Source organism: Nicotiana tomentosiformis, chromosome 3 (genome assembly GCF_000390325.3).
Source record: "Nicotiana tomentosiformis chromosome 3, ASM39032v3, whole genome shotgun sequence".
NCBI classification, from domain to species: domain Eukaryota; kingdom Viridiplantae; phylum Streptophyta; class Magnoliopsida; order Solanales; family Solanaceae; genus Nicotiana; species Nicotiana tomentosiformis.
In genome coordinates this window covers 8,961,082-8,982,297 of record NC_090814.1, presented here as the reverse complement: position 1 = coordinate 8,982,297, position 21,216 = coordinate 8,961,082, and the positions used below count along the sequence as shown (strand labels likewise).

General features: G+C 36.3%; 1 protein-coding gene across 1 annotated transcript; it reads right to left on the bottom strand.

Annotated features, from left to right (window-relative positions):
• Positions 1 to 20,045: 20,045 nt before the first annotated feature.
• Positions 20,046 to 21,111, bottom strand: LOC138907335 (uncharacterized). The gene is made up of 3 exons (XM_070197932.1): positions 21,039 to 21,111; positions 20,721 to 20,929; positions 20,046 to 20,558 (listed from the first exon to the last, which is right to left on the bottom strand). The coding sequence occupies exons 1-3, from the start codon at positions 21,109 to 21,111 to the stop codon at positions 20,046 to 20,048; spliced, it is 795 nt and encodes a 264-aa protein (XP_070054033.1).
• Positions 21,112 to 21,216: the final 105 nt, after the last annotated feature.

The following is a 21,216-nucleotide window of genomic DNA, read 5'->3' as shown; positions in this document are numbered from 1 at the left end:
TGTGCGTTTCACGTGACTCGACCACAACTTCAAATAATAATAAATAAAATTAAACACGTTATAGATTGCAGGTGCGTTTCACGTGACGCGATTTGCGATGTGTATAAACAATGAGTGTACGACAACGTAACTCGTCTCATATTAATTCCATAAAAGTTTAAAATGCAGTAATGTAATAAAGGCGGTCAAAAGAATAAAAATGCACATATAGGTTTAAAACATGTATTAAATCAAATAACTAGGCCAGTTATTAATAGTTGAGCGACCGTGCTAAAACCACTGAACTCGGGAGTACCTCACACTTTCTCTCGGGTTAACAGAATTCCTTACCCGGTCTTCTGTGTTCGCAGACCATAAATAAGAGTCAATTTTTCTAGATTTGGGATTCTAAAATAAATCGGTGACTTGGGACACCATAAATTATTCCAAGTGGCGACTCTGAATAAATAAATAATTCCATTTCGAATAATGTCACTTAAATTGGAAAAACTCCCTATCCCCTATCCCCTCGGGAAAAAAGAGGTGTGACAAAGCCCGAAAGGTATCACATTATAGCAATATGTGTCGGAGTTCGTTATAAATAAAGTTTTTTTCGTGATCCCCCGGGTTCATTTTGATTTGGTTGTACACAGAATAGACATCGAGGAAACTCATCAACTCATGCCCGGCCGTCGCATCAATCATTTGATCAATGTTTGGCAATGGGAACGAGTCTTTTGGGCACGCCTTATTTAGATCCTTATAATCCATGCATATGCGAAATGTATTATTCTTCTTTGGAACTACTACTACGTTAGCTAGCCAGTCAGGATACTTTACCTCCCTGATTGAACCGATATCAAGCAAACGAGTTAGCTCTTCTTTGACGAATTTTTTTTCTGACCTCGGCAATAGGGCATTTTTTTGCCTTACTAGAGGAATGTTAGGATCCAGGATTAGCTTGTGCACGGCCACCTCTGGCGGAATACCTGTCATATCTGCACGCGACCATGCAAAACAGTCAACGTTAAATTTAAAAAATTCAATAAATCCTGACCTAAGCTCGGGGTTTAGTCCTGTCCCCAAGTGGAACTTCCTCTCTAAGAATTTCTCAAACAATGCGACTTGCTCGAGTTCTTCCATTGCGGACTTGGTTGCGTCCGTTTCCTCTGGTACCTGGAAATGTCTTGGAACCTGATAGGATTCTGTCTCCTCCCCCCTGTTGACTACGTTTGGTTTTGGAGTAGGCGTCTTGACAAAATAGAAATAGAAAATCTTACTAATGAAGTATTACAAGCAGCCAATAAAAAAGAAACTATTGGTGAATACTTCACTAATGATGATAATTCAAAAATTGATAAAGAATCAACTAGCGGCACAGCGGTAGCAAAAATTACTAAAGTAAGAGCCCATAGTTATCATATTCCTATTACCTTAAAGGTAAAAGATATTACGATTAATAAATTAGCCTTATTAGATTCAGGTGCAGATAGAAACTGCATAATGGAAGAAATAATACCAACCAAATACTTTGAAAAAAGTACTACAAAATTATATTCCGCCACAGGAGAAAAATTAAAGATAGATTACAAACTATCAAAAGCCCACATTTGCAATGATGGAATCTGTTTTATAAATGATTTTGCGGTAACCAGGGATATAAATGAAGAAATTATCCTAGGTATACCTTTTATAACTCAGATTAAATCATTTCATGATAATTTAGAAGCTATTTGTACTACAATATTAGGAAAGGAAATAAAATTTCCTTATCTTAATTCTATCTCCAAAGAGGAAAGTGACTTCCTCAAATCAAAGACTATTTTTAAAATAAACCTGCTTTCAAATCAGGTAAATTATTTAAAAAATAATATAAAAGTTCACAAAATTGAACAAACTTTAAAAACCCCGGGAATGGAAGAAAGGATAAAATCTTTTCAAGAAAAACTCGAATTGGAAGTTTGTTCAGAATTACCTAATGCCTTCTGGGAAAGAAGAAGGCATGAAGTCGAACTTCCTTATATTAATGAGTTTACTGAACAAGCCATACCCACGAAAGCTAGGCCTATTCAGATGAATCATGAACTCATGGAAGTTTGTAAAAATGAAATTAACGATCTCCTTAAAAAGAAGATTATCAGACCCTCTAAATCACCTTGGAGTTGTGCAGCTTTTTATGTTAATAAAAGTGCAGAAAAGGAAAGAGGAGCTCCCAGATTAGTTATTAATTACAAACCATTAAACAAGGTTTTACAATGGATTAGGTACCCGATACCTAATAAAAGAGACTTATTAAAAAGAACTTATAAAGCAAATATTTATAGCAAATTTGATATGAAGTCAGGATTTTGGCAAATTCAAATTAGCGAGAAAGATAAATATAAAACTGCCTTCAATGTCCCCTTTGGACAATATGAATGGAACGTAATGCCTTTCGGGTTAAAAAATGCCCCATCAGAATTTTAAAACATTATGAATAACATATTCAATCCATACAGTAATATGTCAATTGTTTACATTGACGATGTTTTAATATTTTCTGAAGATATAGAATCTCATTTTAAACATTTAAATACATTCTTTAAAGTTGTAAAACATAATGGACTAGTAGTAAGTGCTAAGAAGATTAAGTTGTTTCAAACGACTATCAGATTTTTAGGACATGATCTTTACCAAGGCACTTACAAACCAATCTGTAGAGCCATTGAGTTCTCCTCAAAGTTTCCTGATGAAATTCTAGATAAAACACAATTACAAAGGTTTTTAGGAAGCCTTAATTACGTAGCAGACTTCATTCCTGATATTAGGAAAATTTGTGAACCACTATACAAGCGTCTCAGAAAGAACCCAGTTCCATGGAGTCAAGAACAAACTGACACTGTCAAAAGAGTCAAATCTATTGTTCAAAAACTTCCTTGTCTAGGCATTCCTAATCCTGAGGCATTCATGATAGTTGAAACCGACGCTTCTGATGAAGGATATGGTGGTATTCTCAAACAACGAGTCTCTTTGAACTCTTCAGAACAATTAGTCCGTTTCACTTCTGGAATATGGAATTCGGCTCAGAAAAAATATAGTACAGTCAAAAAAGAAATTTTGTCTATAGTACTATGTATTACGAAGTTTCAAGATGACTTAATAAATAAAGAATTTTTATTAAGAGTTGATTGTAAGTCAGCTAAAGAGATTTTACAAAAGGATGTTAAAAACCTCATTTCAAAACAGATTTTTGCCAGATGGCAAGCACTATTATCTAGTTTTGATTTTCAAATTGAGTTTATTAAAGGTGAGGAAAATTCTTTACCCGACTTTCTAACCAGAGAATTCCTACAGGAAAAAAATGAGACCGAACCAGAAGGGTCCTTTCAGGGCCTCACCAAAGAGAGAAAATAGATATTCTGCACTAGCAGATTATTATCCCCCTTACCCGTGAGACCACCTCTAAATATAATGGTAACCCCTCCGAGAGTTCCCACTATAAATAAACCAGCTACAATGAAAGTCCTTTGTACTATTCCAAAAATAGAAGGACCAGGACCATTCTAACAACCTTCTTCGAAAGCTTCAACAAGCCAAACTGGTAAAACACTCACCAGTTCAGATTATGAAATGAAGACCCCAGAGTCATTTGCACAAGCAGTCAAGCCAGAGACACCATCCAAAAAGGAAGGTAAAAAATCGGTTTCTCAAGAAAAGGAAACATTTGAAATAATCTTCAAAGCACCAATTAAAGTGATAGCATTGGACAAAGGATATGAAAACTTCGACAAACAAGATTTGATCAGACCCTGTTATACAAACAGGAACTATGTTGAAACAAGTGACCCTCTCAAATCAAGAAGGTATTATGAATTTATCCTTACAGATACAGGATCAGTCAGTTTTGAACATACCCTCAGAGATGACAAAGACCCCGACAGTATCAAGTATTCTAGGTTTACCATTCATAAAATTATGAGCCCCTTTTGAATGGGGAATGGATCATTTGCACACCCCGATTGTGCTCTCTGTACAATTCAGACCTCAAACATACAATTTTAAGGATTACATGGATGCATGGTATAACTTTATGTTCCTACGCCCGGGTTCTCATACATGGTTCGTAAAATATAGCGAACAAGCAGCTAAGTCAGTCATACCGAGATGGTTCTATGATTGGTGGAAAGCATTCGGAGGAACAGAGCAATCAATGCCCCGAAGCTTCCATATTCATTATGAGAGATTCCAGAAAGAACTGGAAATCTCTACCCTACCAGACCATATCAAGATTTGCAAATATTACTTTGCAAAAAGGATTTCTTTTGTTATTAGTTGGACGTTCGAAATAGAACAAATCGAACGAATCCAATATTTAGTTAAGATACCAAAAATCAAAGGATGGGTTCCTGAATCAAGAGAGATCAAGAAACCCAAACCAGCCAGCAGGAGTGGATCTACCAGTTCACAAGCAGAACTAAAAAAGAGACTCCTAGAAGTCTTAGCTTTAAAGAATAAGTATCTACATACCATTTTCGATTGATGGTATTGTTGGGATGTAACCACTGAGCATCTAGACTTTTCCAATTTATTTCAAAGTCATCGGCTCGGATTACAGTTAATTGATCAACCGTTTCAGCAGTTGGGCTTTTTGGAGTAGTAATAAAGGGTCTATTTTGATAAATAACTTTGGGAACAGTTTTATTGAAATCTACTCCCTTAAGTTTTGTATCGATTTCTTCGATAAGTTCTTCATCACTCTTGCTATCCTTAGAAGCAGGTTTAGTAAAGGTTATTCTTCTACTGGAAGAAGCTTCACTATTCGAATTTGGACTTAAGAATTTTAAGTCTATTGCTCCAGAAGGATGTTGAATGACTTGTTCAATGTATGAACTCTCAGGTTCATAAATTGGTTGGGTAATGGAGTTAAAACTCCATTCATCTTTCGAAAGAATCTCATTCCATTGAATCATTCTAGGGACGAAGGTATTACTATGTTCTTGGTTTGCTTCCATGAGCATAGTAACTCCTTTATTACTTTCGATCTTAGCTTTTGGGGCTAACATTTTTTTCATTAGTCTGTAATAAACTCTATATATTACAGCTATTTCTCTTGTGTTAACTTTGCTGTTCATATTTTTTGTTTTTATATTAAGAGTTAATATATCCAGAACATTCTGATCATTTATGTCAACAGAAAAGTTTGGATAACAATTAAAGTAAACTGGGCCTTGGGCTAAGTTACTTTGTAAAACTCCTAACAAAGAATCATCAAAGTTAAAAAGTCTTTCATCTCTTAGTAAGAGACAGAGAGGGGTGTCTAAACCTAATCTGTATAAAGGTTTGACCGCCACTTGTACTAATCCGATATGAAGGAAATTGAATTTCTTTCTGTAATGATGAATGTCTTGTGCAGCTAATAACTTGATTGTTTCTATCGAGTTATTGATGGCAATAGTAGATTCACAAGTTTTGATGTTATAATTTTTTATAAAATCAAACTTACCAGTATGATAGATAGTACTGTAGGATTCTCTAGGAATACTCCAATTTTGTAAATCATTTTCTATTTTGGCAATGTTTGTTACTGCCAGAGATTGGTTTATATCATTCAGAATATTGTTTTTATCTGAATTAATCATAATAAGATAGTTGTGTGTCTTCTAATACAAATATTTATTGCTTTTAAATTCAGAAGAATATAAAATTTTCTACTTTTATAAACATACAAATTTTGTACTAAAGTTTTTAAGACTTCAGAAATTTCTTCTAAACTTTGTTTTCTTGGTTCAATAAAAACAAGTTCTTTATAAATTTCAATATTGTATTCAACACGAAAAATTTTCTTATTAATTTTTCTTAATCCTTTTAGGATTCTCCATCTGCCTTGATTCATTAATCTTATATTATTAAAAGTAGGATGATTTCTCATTTGAAAAGGTTTTTTCAAAATTATCAGTATTAAAAGAGGGGTATACTATCTTTAAGGCGTAAGTCTACTATCTCTATATTCTTATCATGCAATAGTCTTCTTGATAATTCTATAGTGTTCTTAACTGTATAGTGTTTACTACTTATCTTCTTCTTTACTGCAGATCTAACTTGGTTGTGTTCTTAGTTCTAAGTTATCTTAGGGGTTGGGGATTAAACGTGTTAACTGTGTCCTGTCTCTCACGGTACACCCTAGCCTATGGACGACGGCAACTGACGGCAGTTTAATAAGGTTTAATCGACATCCTACAAGGATCCCTCACACTATGAGCATAGAACAGTAACCTAGCAAGATCAGAAGTTTTAAGGAAGATAAACAGTAAACTTGTGCAGAGATGAATAGTATAGAAGTATCTAAGAGTTATAACATGAACAAGATAATAGGATTTCGACGAACCCTAAAGACAGTATAACAGGTTTAGCCTATCATGTTTAACATGGTTAACATGGCTCTGATACCATTAAGAGGATCTTAAGTTTTATCTTTAAAATAGATAAAATAAATGCGGAATTAAATAGTAAAGACAGAAACACTTACTTGTTAAAAGCTTTATTCAAACATAATAGAATATTTTACAGAGGGGAAAGAAAAGATAGGGAAAATCTGGGAAAATTTTCGGATGCCCTCTATTACAATGATAGGAGTCCTTTTATAGACTTCAGATTTTTGTTAAGTTAATCTTAACTGTTTGAATGGACGATCCCAGTTTGCTGTCTGTTGCTTTACTAAAAGGTTGTCTGTTACTTTTCTGAAGAGGCAAGTACTGTGTTTGTCTTCTTGTGGTAGTCATTATCAGATGACTCCTTCTTTTTGAAGAGTCGTTTGTCTTTGTCTGGAGAATCTTTATCTTCAGTTACTATTCTTCTTCTGCGTAGGCCCGGTAGGCTTGGGCTATTCCGTGTGGGTCTTCCATGTCCCCATTGTCTTGGTTTTCCGTTGAGGAAGATGCTGATACTGTGTCTAACATAGCCTGTACTTCTACTGGGCTTGCTGTTTCAATGTTTGCTAAGACTTCTAGGAGTCTCTTTTTTTAGTTCTGCTTGTGAACTGGTAGATCCACTCCTGCTGGCTGGTTTGGGTTTCTTGATCTCTCTTGATTCAGGAACCCATCCTTTGATTTTTGGTATCTTAACTAAATATTGGATTCGTTCGATTTGTTCTATTTCGAACGTCCAACTAATAACAAATGAAATCCTTTTTGCACAGTAATATTTGCAAATCTTGATATGGTCTGGTAGGGTAGAGATTTCCTGTTCTTTCTGGAATCTCTCATAATGAATATGGAAGCTTCGGGGCATTGATTGCTCTGTTCCTCCGAATGCTTTCCACCAATCATAGAACCATCTCGGTATAATTGACTTAGCTGCTTGTTCGCTATATTTTACGAACCATGTATGAGAACCCGGGCGTAGGAACATAAAGTTATACCATGCGTCCATGTAATCCTTAAAATTGTATGTTTGAGGTCTGAATTGTACAGAGAGCACAATCGGGGTGTGCAAATGATCCATTCCCCATTCAAAGGGGCTCATAATTTTATGAATGGTAAACCTAGAATACTTGATACTGTCAGGGTCTTTGTCATCTCTAAGGGTATGTTCAAAACTGACTGATCCTGTATCTGTAAGGATAAATTCATAATACCTTCTTGATTTGAGAGGGTCACTTGTTTCAACATAGTTCCTGTTTGTATAACAGGGTCTGATCAAATCTTGTTTGTCGAAGTTTTCATATCCTTTGTCCAATGCTATCACTTTAATTGGTGCTTTGGAGATTATTTCAAATGTTTCCTTTTCTTGAGAAATCGGTTTTTTACCTTTCTTTTTGGATGGTGTCTCTGGCTTGACTGCTTGTGCAAATGACTCTGGGGTCTTCATTTCATAATCTGAACTGGTGAGTGTTTTACCAGTTTGGCTTGTTGAAGCTTTCGAAGAAGCTTGTTGGAATGGTCCTGGTCCTTCTATTTTTGGAATAGTACCAAGGACTTTCATTGTAGCTGGTTTATTTATAGTGGGAACTCTCGGAGGGGTTACCATTATATTTAGAGGTGGTCTCACGGGTAAGGGGGGATAATAATCTGCTAGTGCAGAATATCTATTTTCTCTCTTTGGTGAGGCCCTGAAAGGACCCTTCTGGTTCGGTCTCATTTTTTCCCTGTAGGAATTCTCTGGTTAGAAAGTCGGGTAAAGAATTTTCCTCACCTTTAATAAACTCAATTTGAAAATCAAAACTAGATAATAGTGCTTGCCATCTAGCAAAAATCTATTTTGAAATGAGGTTTTTAACATCCTTTTGTAAAATCTCTTTAGCTGACTTACAATCAACTCTTAATAAAAATTCTTTATTTATTAAGTCATCTTGAAACTTCGTAATACATACTACTATAGACAAAATTTCTTTTTTGACTGTACTATAGTTTTTCTGAGCCGAATTCCATATTCCAGAAGTGAAACGGACTAATTGTTCTGAAGAGTTCAAAGAGACTCGTTGTTTGAGAATACCACCATATCCTTCATCAGAAGCGTCGGTTTCAACTATCATGAATGCCTGAGGATTAGGAATGCCTAGACAAGGAAGTTTTTGAACAATAGATTTGACTCTTTTGACAATGTCAGTTTGTTCTTGACTCCATGGAACTGGGTTCTTTCTGAGACGCTTGTATAGTGGTTCACAGATTTTTCTAATATCAGGAATGAAGTCTGCTACGTAATTAAGGCTTCCTAAAAACCTTTGTAATTGTGTTTTATCTAGAATTTCATCAGGAAACTTTGAGGAGAACTCAATGGCTCTACAGATTGGTTTGTAAGTGCCTTGGTAAAGATCATGTCCTAAAAATCTGATAGTCGTTTTAAACAACTTATTCTTCTTAGCACTTACTACTAGTCCATTATGTTTTACAACTTTAAAGAATGTATTTAAATGTTTAAAATGAGATTCTATATCTTCAGAAAATATTAAAGTTGCTGCATATTTGTCTGACGCTCTTTTCATTTTATAGGTAGTTACTGCAATACCGATTTCATGTAGTTTTTTGTAGATTTGGCTTTCAGCCAATCCGTTTATGTTCCATTCTGTGATACCAGTTCCTTCATGACTAGAACTAGTTAAATAGATATCTTCTTCAAATTGTACATCTGGGAATGAAGCCCTTCCATAATAATTCTTTTTATTAGAATGTCTTGGATCGTTAGTGATTCTGTTGATTTCAGAATCAATAGATTTGATTGTAGAGACTGTTTCAATTTTACTAATTTCTTCAGAGGTATTTCTGGAGCATTGTATTAGAAATTCGAGTTTTTCCTTTTTACCGGGGAAGCTGTGATTACTTCGCTTTGGACTGGTAATAGAATTTCTTCTAAGGGTGGATTAACGTCTTCTATTATACCTTTATTTTTGGTATACCATTTATTAACAATCATTTTTAAAGACTCCTTTTGTTTTGGAATCTGTCCAGTTATTTCAAACCATTTAAAGAATTCAATATCACATTTGATTCTTTTTAAGTCTTTAATCCATTTATCTTTAAAAGATAATCTTTGTTTTAAAGAATAAGTATCTACATACCATTTTCGATTGATGGTATTGTTGGGATGTAACCACTGAGCATCTAGACTGTCTTTGTCTGGAGAATCATTATCTTCAGTTACTATTCTTCTTCTGCGTAGGCCCGGTAGGCTTGGGCTATTCCGTGTGGGTCTTCCATGTCCCCATTGTCTTGGTTTTCCGTTGAGGAAGATGCTGATATTGTGTCTAACATAGCCTGTACTTCTACTGGGCTTGCTGTTTCGCTATGCCGTGTGCTCCTCCCCTTTGTTACTGGAAACTGAAATCGCGTTCATCTCCCTTGCTGCATGTTGATCTCCTCTTATCTGTTTATTGTTTAATTCCCTACGGAGTTGGAAATTTCAAAAGTTGATGGTATGTTGACGGCACAACCTTCATCTCGTGCAGCCATGGTCTTCCAAGAATGATATTGTAACCCATACCGCCGTCAACTACTTTGAAAATGGTCATCTTTATTACCCCTTCGGCATTCGTGGGTAGTAGGATGTCCCCTCGGGTTGTTATGCTTGCTAAATTGAACCCGACGAGGAGCTTTGTGGCCGGAAAAGTGCTTCCGGTTAGCTTGGCTTGTTCCAGCACTCTCCATTGGATAATGTTGGCTGAACTTCCTAAGTCCACCAAAACACGTTTAATTTTAAAATCTAAAATATTAAGAGAAATTACTAGGGCATCGTTGTGAGATAGTAGGAGTCCATCTGGGTCTTCTTCCGTGAAGGTAATGTCATCCTCAGTGACTTCTCAGAGTCTCTTATTGTGGGTCACCGATACCTTCGTCTTTTTTACTGCCGAAAAGGTGACACCATTAATCTCGTTCCCCCCGAAAATCATGTTGATCGTCAAGAGAGGAGGATCTTCACCTGCTTTCGAAGGTTTTGCGTTATCCCGGTTACGACCTTAAGATGTTCGTTTTTTACCAATGTCGCCACTTACTTACGCAGATGTCGGCAGACCCCAGTCCGATGACCGTTGGTCCCATGGTACTCGCACCATAGATTAGGATCCCTCTGACTGGGGTTGGATCTCATCGACCTTAAGAGCCGTGCTTCCTTAAAGTTTCTCACTGCCGATACTAGTTCTATCACGCTGACGTTGAAATTATATTCGGACAGCCTGGGGTAGGTGGAGTATCGGGAGACCGATACCTCTTCGTCTTGCAATGATCTGTTATTCCGGATGCGATCAACTCTCCTATCGGTAGTGAATGTTTTCGCAGGCCGAAAACCTCTGCCACATCCTTCGGCCCCTTCATAGGGCAAAAACCGACCTCTAGAAGACAGTGCGGTCTGCATCAAAATCATCCTTCAACTGGTCGTCCTCTATCTTTATCTTCGGCTCGTAGCGGTTGTGTACATCTGCCCACGTTGTTTCATGGAACTCAATCAGACTTTTTTTCAGTTTCTGGGAAGCGTTGGAACTCCTCGGATTCAGCCCTTTAGTAAATGTCTCAGCTGCCCATTCGTCCGGCACGACCGGTAGTAGCATATTTTTCTTCTAAATCTGGTCACAAACTCCCGCAACAATTCAGACTCTCCTTGCACAATCGTGAATATGTCGGCCTTTCGGGCCTGTACCTACCTGGCCCCGACATGAACCTTGATGAAAGAATCCACGAGCATCTCGAAAGAATCTATTGAGTGCTCAGTTAAAAGCGAATACCATGTCAGGGCCCCTTTCATGAGGGTTTCCCCGAATTTTTTCAATAAAACTGACTCAATCTCGTGCGGAGCCAAGTCGTTTCCCTTCACCGTTGTTGTATAGGTGGTGATGTGCTTCCGAGGATCCGAAGTCCCATCATATTTTGGCACGTCTAGCATCTTGAACCGCTTCGGGATCAACTCCAGTGTCGCGCTTGATTTGAACGGCAACTGGTGTATTTCCTTGAATTTGGTCCTTTCAATATTGGCGGTGCTCTGGGAATTTGGTCCATTCGGGCGTTTATTTTCCTCATAAACCGGATGAGTTCGGTTTTAAAGGGATCATTCTCATTGTTGTTACCGGATCCGCTACCGTTCCCCCCGGCTGTATCAAAGCCGCCCTCGCCCTCGGTGTGTTGTTATCAACCCTCTGTGTTGTTTGGTTTGCGGGAGTACCGGGAGGAACTGGACCTCATCCATTCGCATTGTTGGAAGCACCCGACAACGCTTGCCTCAACTCTGTCATGACCTGATCCTGTCGCGAGAGATGACCCATAATAGCCTTTTGTTGTTCCCTCATGATTCTTACTGTTTTCTCGACATGCTCGCTTCAGCATCATCAATAGTTGCCTACCGAACATGCCGTGGATATTGGCCGCCATGGAGCGGCGTGGCCTCATCCCCCTCGTTGAGGGTATTACTGATCAAGTCTTCGTGTTGAGGCCGATTTCATTGGGCCTCAACGTCGTGTGTGACGTTGACATCGTTATATGCAATTTTTTGTGATTTTGATAAGAAACAGAGAGTTTAAACAAGTTAGTAATAGATGCAAGGATCAACTCAATTACGCAACTGTCTAAGCCCCATGGTAGGCGCCAAACTGTTTACCCGTAAAATGATACAATTGAATTTATACGTGATTTATAGACAAGCGAATCGATTTGATCCCAAACTGATAAATAAATTAAATAAGAATGCAAGACTTAGCGTTGAAATCGAGCTAAGACGACAGATAGCTTGGTTCCGGGAGCAGAGCTTCCGGAGGCAGTAATAGCAATATTAATAAGCAAGAAATAAAATGTTATTGAGCTTTGAATAGTGTATACCATAAGTTTATCAGAAAATTCCTCCCTACAATGTTTGTTGAACTCACTATTTATAGTTGCGCCTAGGGAACAAGGTTCTAGGATCGAGCCTCTTTTAAATGACAATTATGAGGGTCATTAAAGAATGTGTAACAGCAGGCTATGAATGTCATATTCTCTATAACAGACTATGTATTTAATAATACAGAATATTCCTAATGAAATGTTGTCGGGTGGCATGCATTCATGAGCAACATTCCCTTCGGGGGTTACCAAGATTGCTGCCCCCGGACTTAATTTCCTCGTGTCTCGCTATCTATTTGTCTCTGGTTCCACGTGTCGCTCTATTACGCGAGTATTTAATATGAATATATTTTGCCCTATATACTAATCACCTCTTCCCAATACTTCTTTGATGTTACAAAACAATTGGAAGGAACTTCGTTTCAAATATGGCGAAAATATTTTTTTTTCCCTGGAAAATATATCTAGGTTTTGGAGATTTTGGAAAGCGTTTCGCATAACTTTTTTCAGCCAAACATCAATTTAAAAAGGTTTCACCCTTGTTTAGCAAAATAGACAGATGAATATGAGGAACGGAAAAACATAATTAAACTTGGTTTATAATATACAAGAACTAAATGAATTTAATGCTTAAAAACAAAAGAAGCTTATCAATGGTTAGTCTAGCGAATAGCGATGCTAAAGTTGAAATAATTCTTTTGAAATTTGTATCACGATAGAGGGTAAAAGTCTGAATTTTTTTCTCTATTTGTTCAGAATTTAGTAGAAACAATTATGGATGTACATAGACCGGGTTCGGTTTTTATCAAAACCAAACCAAACCAATTGTATCGGTTTGGATTGGTTCGATTTTGTCGGGGTTTTCAGGCTTTTTGTTACTTAATTATTATTTCAATCTTACGTTGTTAAATTTTTGATAAATAAATATATATTTAGTAAAAATATAAAAATTTACAAACATATTAACTATTAAAATATTCTTATGGGAGAATTTTGTTAGTAACACATAATAGTAATTTTTTAGTCAGACAATAATTTTTTGTTGATGTACAAGGTTAACCAAATTTAGTAATTAAACATAAAAATCAATAAGATACGTAAATAATAATAATCACTTCACATTCGAAAAAGAAATAAAAATTTATTAGATCTTAAAATATGATATGAATATGGAAGAACAAAGAGATTGACGCGTTTCAATAACACTTGATGAGAAAGTGATCATACAACCCATTATTTAAGGTTAATAAATATGAAGCACTTCATATATTATTAAATATTATATCCCGCAAGAGAATCCCAAATATTTCTAGACATTTTTAAAAAAAAAATCTATATAAAATCTTAAAAGTATATATAAAAATTATATATTTATATGTCGGTTTGGTTCAGATTTTTTTACTAAATACAAAACCAAATTAAACCAAACCTAATCGGATTTTTTAATCGGTTTGGTTTGACTTTTCGATTTGGTGCGATTTTCTGGTTCAGTTTGAATACCCCTAGAAATAATTATCGAATACTTGTATACATAGACGGATACTAATACCAATTACCAACTACCAAGTGAAATAAATGAAGTGCATAATTATTGATACGAAAAATAGTCATATATATCCCTCTACTTTCATTTATTGTTCAATCATATCCCCCGTCATACTTTCCGTTCAAATATACCCCTGTTGTTCAAAGTTTTATATTTGTCCCTATTTTAACGACGAATACATGTGGCAGCATTTAATCAAAAGATCCAACTCACAATATTAAAAAAAGAGGAAACTATACAATTTGCCTATGAGGCACAAACTAATTACCCATTTTGCCCATTTAGGAATTAATTATAATTTCTATCTATTCATCAAAATCTATTTTTGCTGGCCATCCATAACTTTTTCTTTGTGAAGAAGTATGAAATCTAATTTTAATTACCCGTTACTGTCCATTCTAATTTATCTTACAATGTGTGCCTATGCAATGTAAAGTATTTACCCAACTAACTATTTTCAAAATCCTTTCCTTTCTAATCCCTAATCACGTGAAAATCCATTAATTGTCCCAACCTATTTTCTCTTTTATTGTCTTCTCAAATATAAATAAACGTTTTTCTTCTATCTTTCTCATTTCATAATAGGATCTACGTGTCCATTGAATATTTTTTATTAATCTATTCTCTATTTCAAAATGGTATATAATATATTATTATAACATATCTAAATTTTAGTATAATCGATGACGCACAAAATTGAGTTAATTAGATTATGTGACAATTGATATTATTTCAGTTTAATAATTGAATTAAAAAACTTTTTTTAAAAACTCTTTGCGTGCAATTGTATACCTTGTTGGTATATCTATATACTATACTGGTATCATATGTTAGTTGGAACGTTTTTTGGTTGTATTAGCTACATTTAATTGGTACACTATTTGATTTTTCTTTAGTAATAGTAGAATAAGACAATATCTTGAATTTTTTAAATTTTTCTTTATGCATATGTATTATGTAAGTATTTTTGATTTTTTCTTTATGTGTTTGTTTTATATATAGTATTATAGTACAATATCTTGAAATATATTATTAAATTAATATGTGGTACACTATTTTTTAATTTTTCTCTTTATGCATGTGTATTGTGTAATAGTAGTATAGTCATATATAGTTGCCTAGAATTAATTAGTAGAACTGTATATCCTATTAGTATAATTATATGTCATATTGGTGTCATATGGTAGTTGGAATATTTTTTGGTTTTTTTAGCTACATTTTTAAGTGAATTCTATTCAGAAATGATTTATATTATCATATTTTCCTGTGTTGGATCTTCTTGTACCTATGGACATAGATTTTGTGTATTATGTAATAGTTTTTATAGTTATATGCAGTTGTTAGAACGACCCCGTACAACTATATGCCCTATTAGTATAGCTATATACTATATTGGTATCATATGTTAGTTGAATCCTTTTTTGGTTGTATTAGCTGCATTTAATTGGTATATTATTTAATTTTCTTTTAATAATAGTAATATAGTACAATATCTTGAAATACTTTATTATATTAATATGCGGTACACTATTTTTTTATTTTTTTCTTTATGCATGTGTGTCAAGTAATAATAGTATAGTCATATAGTTGCCGGAAATTAATCAGTAAAATTGTATACTATGTTGGCATAGTTATATGCCATATTGGTATCATATGGTAGTTTGAACATTTTTTTTTGGTAGTTTTAGCCGTATTTTTAAGTGAATTCCATTATGGGGATATTTATATGAACATGATTTGCAGTGCTGGGATTTTTTGTGCCGATGTACATAGATCATGTGTATTATGTAATAGTTTTACAGTTATAGGCAATTATTGAAACTAACCCATACAACTATATACCCTGTTAGTGTACGGAATGAGCAAGTTGATTTGCAAATATTTAGCTTGCAATGCGAGCATGTAATTTCTCATATTTTTATTGCATCCTTTAATGTTTTAGTACAGTAGTATAGTCGCAGATAGTTGTAGCAATATTTTAGAGCAATCATATATTCGGTGGTATACATGTATACCATATTGGTATCATATGGTACTCGAAGTCTTTTTTTCTACTTATACTTTTATTGTATTTTTTAATATTTTATTATCATTTCTATTCTAACTAGTATATATGGAGATTTGGCGGCCGTAGATTATGTTTTGCTCCTTAACTGGTTGTGTTACTGCTAATGGTAGAGTGTGTACTAATATTTGTAGGGAAGGAGATCACGGTTTGCATGGCAATCGCGTGAAATTAGAAAAGGAACGAGAAATGAAGAAAATAAATAAAAAAGAAAAAAATAAAGAAGAAGTCAAATTTGAGTGTGAAATAAGTTATGGTAAAAATATAAATAATACGATTTGGGCAAAAATAAATGAATAAAAGAGAAAAAAAAAAAGAAGAAAAAGAGAAAAAAGAAAAGGAGAAAAGAAAGAAAAAAAGGAAAAAAGAAAAGAAGCATAGAAATAAAAAAGAATTAGAGAAAAAAGAAAAAACTCCCCACAAAATTACTATGGGTAGTAAATTTAATTAGTTTGATGGGTAGAAAAATAAATAGGTAGGTAAGGATAAATAATTTTATTTTTTTGGGTAACTGTGTCATTCACCCATTACAAATTGAAACCCAACTAAAACACCCCTCTTCTTCTTCTTCTCAAAAGATCCAATAGTTCAAAAAAGGAAACTCGAGGAAATCAGCATACTCTTGGTTTCAATGCCATCTATTGAAATTTTTGGTTGCGCGCACCACAACCACCTCTATGCTTCAATCCACAAATTTAATAATTTACCCACTTATAACTTCATTAATAGTGATAAATGTATGCTCTGTAATTCAATCAATACAGCTCATTCTTCACCCTTTCATTGCCGCCATGGATTCTCGTTCTGGAGGAAAAATTGTTAAGAATTGGTAAAAGAGATATGTCGTTAGTCCTTACGACACCACTGCCGCCGAAACAACAGGCGTTTCCCGACAGCCCTAGTTGTCTCATCGGCCATGTTTTTCCAACGATGCGCACAATTCTTTCTGGCGCTGCTAAGACTCTGAATCGGTCTTTAATTCCGACTCGTCTGCTTTTTCCTTCTCCGATAGCAACTCCATGTTTGGTATTCCATGAAATTGATGAAAAAGAAGAAGAGAATATGTAGATGCTTGTGATTAACAACAACAATATCATAGTATAATCTCATATAGTGGGGTTTGGGGAGGGTAGTGTGTACGCATACCTTACCCCTACCTTTGTAAAGGAAGAGAGGTTGTTTCCAATTGACGCTCGGCTCAGGAAAGAATATGTACCACAATAATAACAAAAAACAAGATGGGGCAACAACGAAAAATCATGTAAAAGCAGCATACACAACAAGATAGTAAGATGATCGAAATGTAAAAAAAACACAACAATAACATACCCACCACACCATGGGGTCTGGGGAGGGTAGTGTGTACGCAGACCTTACCCCTACCTTGTGAGGATAGAGAATTTATTTCCAATAGACCCTCGACCTAGGAAAATATAAGTACACATTAATGGAAATATAGGCAAAAAGGGACAGTACCAAAAAGCCATATAAAAGTAATATAAAAACAACAAGAGAGTAAGGTGATGAACAATGAAAGAAAATAACGGTTAGTCATAAAAACGTACACCAACAGAAAGCGAGACTACATGCCAATACTACTGTTATGAACACTCTAGACTACCTACTTGTAAGGCCCCATAAAATTTTACTTAAAAATTCGAGTTTTCGTGGTGCCGAAGTGGATTGCGATTCGGACTTTTTAGATTGAACGGTGCGTTGGGGAGTTGAAGAATTTTTTTGAAAGTGTAGGGAGTTTCTGCGGTCGTAGAACTGATCTACAGACCGCAGATCTGTCGTAGACTGAAGCAGAAATCTAGGCAAATTTTTGAACTATTATGCGGTCCATTATGCGGCCGCATACCATTTCGCGGGTCGCACAACCCATCGCAGATCCAACATAAAATATTCTGAATGGAAGTTCTGCGGCGCATTATGCGACTACAGACCGGTTGTAGAGTGAGGCGGGAGTGCCAGTTCCGGTGGGCCATTATGCGGTCCATTTTGCGGACCGCAAAAGCGCTATGCGGTCGCATATGCGATCACATATCTACATCGGGGTTTTATTTTTCTGGTTTTATAAACTCCCCATTCTTATAAAACAATCTTAGGGATCTTTTTAAAAGGTTCAAACTTATATTTTAGAGAGAGAAAGGTGGTCTAGGGTGAAAAGGAATTTCTAAGTCATTTGTTCATCAATCTTTGCTCAAGCCTTGAAGATTTCACAAGGGTAATTCACTAGGTTTTCATCCTAGAGGTAAAATTCTACTCCCTAGCCCTTAATTTCGTGATTTTACTGAAAATAGGTAATGAGAAAAGTCATTCTTAGGTGTGGGAGTACCATTATGCATGCATGTACTATCAAGGGCTGGGGAAAGAATTTTGAGCTAAATTGGGTAGAGTTTGGGTAGTGAGATGGAGGAATCCACCATAGGAGGACCTTGAAATTATAATACTCACCTAGTGTTTGATAAAATGCTCAAATAAGCTGGAACCATAAACTCTCTCCTAGTTTGTGTTTAATTTTGCTATATTTCTAAATAGATCGAAGTGGCTAAGAATTTCGGAATATTGTAGTAATTTAAAAGGCTCGAGGCTAGGTATGTTAGCTAAACTTATCTCTTAGAATTGAACCCCACAATATCCTTGTAAGTCCCGAGTTGTTCATTATGAATTGATTATTCCGAATAAGCATTGTGTCGAAAGATATATGTTCAATATGTATTCTAATGTTCTTGTTATGTTATATTCTATTTGAATGTGTTCAAAGTATGGGTTGCATGTCTAAATGATATAACTTCAGGTCGTGATTCAAGCGAAAGCTATTATGCCAAATTGTGTAAGAAATCCCAATGTGCTTAAGACTCTTACTTGCTCACATATGTACTCAAGTCTTGAATAAAGAAATGCTTTGTTGTTAATAATCTGTGATGATGTTTGAAAGTGAAAGAGGGGAGCAGAGCATGAAACATGAAATACAGCCAACGTGCCAAGAATGATATTACATTTGGGGCCACTAGTGCCAATGAAACTAAGGAACGTTTAAAAGACGTTGAAATGAGTTGTTAATCCTTTTTAATAAATAAACACCCTGAGAGTATCGTTGGTCACCGAGGAAGGGTAGGTTGAAATAACCTAACCCTGAAACTACACGTGCCGATGTAAGAGTGAATTGTGATTATACCCCTTTATTGGGACGAGATTATTGTAAAGAGAATATCCCCCTTCGTTGGGATGAGACGATTGCTAGAAAAGGGTGATGTCGATCTACACAACATTATGGTGAGACGGCCTAGCCGGTCGGGTCGTGATCGGATGCCATGCCGCACACATGGCGGTGATTTGTGCTTGAACTTGTTATTGAGATATTGATTGCAAACGTGATAATGATTGTGATTGTGGTTGACCTCTTTGGATGAGACGGCCTAGCCGATCGGGCCATGACTGGACTCCGTGCTAAAAATCACGATGGTATATCAGTGCTAAGATCTCCCAACCTAAAATAATGGAAATTTACTTGGCACTTATCTTGCTCCTAATTTGATGTTTTAGTATTGTCTGAGGCTTCAATTGATTTATGACCGTCCTTCCTTGTGTTATCATTCATTCTAATGAGAGGGCGTTTAGTCTTACATACTAGTACTATTCCATATGTATTAACGCCCATTTTTCCGGGGGCACCACATCTTTAATTGATGCAGGTGGTTCCGCAGCAGGTGGCATTAATCATTGATAGCAGTACACCCTCTTCTCAGCAGATTTGGTGAGCCCTACTTCATCCGGGGTCGTGTATCTTTTGTGCCACGTGTATTATGTTTTGAGGTATAGTCGGAGCTTTGTTGCCGGCGTTATCATAGTATTTTATATCCGTAGAGACTCCGTAGATACAGTGTGGGTTGTATATGGGTGTTGGAAAAGTCAAACTAGCCTTGTTGTATTTGAATCACTTGTTACACTTTAACTATGATTGTGTATGTATTTTGAGACTATAAAATGAAGTGACTAATGGTAATGGAATTGGCGTTGTTTAATTAATGATATAAATATGTCTTCTCTTTATTCATGGGCGAGTTGGGTAGAAGATATTGCACAAGCTTGCTCGGCTGGGGTATCTGGATTTAGCGTCGGTCGCGCTCCCTATAGTCGAGGCGTGACACTACTCTACTACCCTAATCACCGACTTTCATACCTTCCTATCAAGGGTCATGTCCCCGGTCAGCTGAAGTTGCGCCATGTCTTGCCTAATCACCTCTCCCCACCTCTTCTTTGGCCCACCTCTACCTCTATGTAGGCCCCTCAATGTCAACCTCTCACACTTCCTCACCGGGGCGTCTGTGCTCCTCCTCCTCCTCACATGACCGAACAACCTAAGCCGTGCTTTCCCCATCTTGTCCTCAATAAAGGCCACACACATCTTGTCGCGAATAACCTCATTTCTGATCCTATCTAACATGGTGTGCCCGCACATCCATCTCAATATCCTCATCTCTACTACCTTTATCTTTTGGACATGAACGATCTTGATTGGCCAAAACTCAGCCACATACAACATCGTTGGTCTGACCACCACTTTGTAGAACTTACCCTTATGTTTCGGTGACACCTTCTTGTCACACAAAACACCGGAAGCGAGTCTCCATTTCATCCATCTCGCCCCAATACGATGAGTGATATCTTCATCAATCTCCCAATCCCCCTGAATAATAGACCCAAGATACTTAAAACTCCCTCTCCTAGAATGACCTATGAGTCCAGCCTCATATACCCTTCCCCTCCTTAAGTCTTGCCATTGAACTTACACTCCAAGTATTCTGTCTTGGTCCTTGAAACCTTTAGATTCCATGGTCTGCCTACGTACTTCTAATTGCGCGTTCACACTGTCTTGCGCCTCGTCAATTAATACAATATCATCTGCAAATAGCATGCACCACGGCACATCCCCTTGGATGTGGCGCGTCAGTACGTCCATCACCAAAGCAAACAAAAAGGGCTGAGTGCCGACCCCTGATGCAACCCCATCATAACCGGAAAATGGTCCGAGTTCCCACCCACCGTCCTCACTCGGGTCTTTACTCCATCATACAAATAAACAACATGTATTCAAATAAGCCTACTACCAACCAAATACGAGAGTACGTACTAACACTATCGGTATGAATAATCTAGACTACCTAACCTACTATCCTAATCTTCGATCTCCACACCTTCCTATCATGGGTTATGTCCTCGGTCAGCTGTAGCTGCGCCATTTTATGCCTAATCATTTCACCCCAACTCTTCTTCGGTTTACCTCTACCTATCCTAAGGCCATCTAATATCATCCTCTCACACCTCCTTACCGGAGCGTCTCTGCT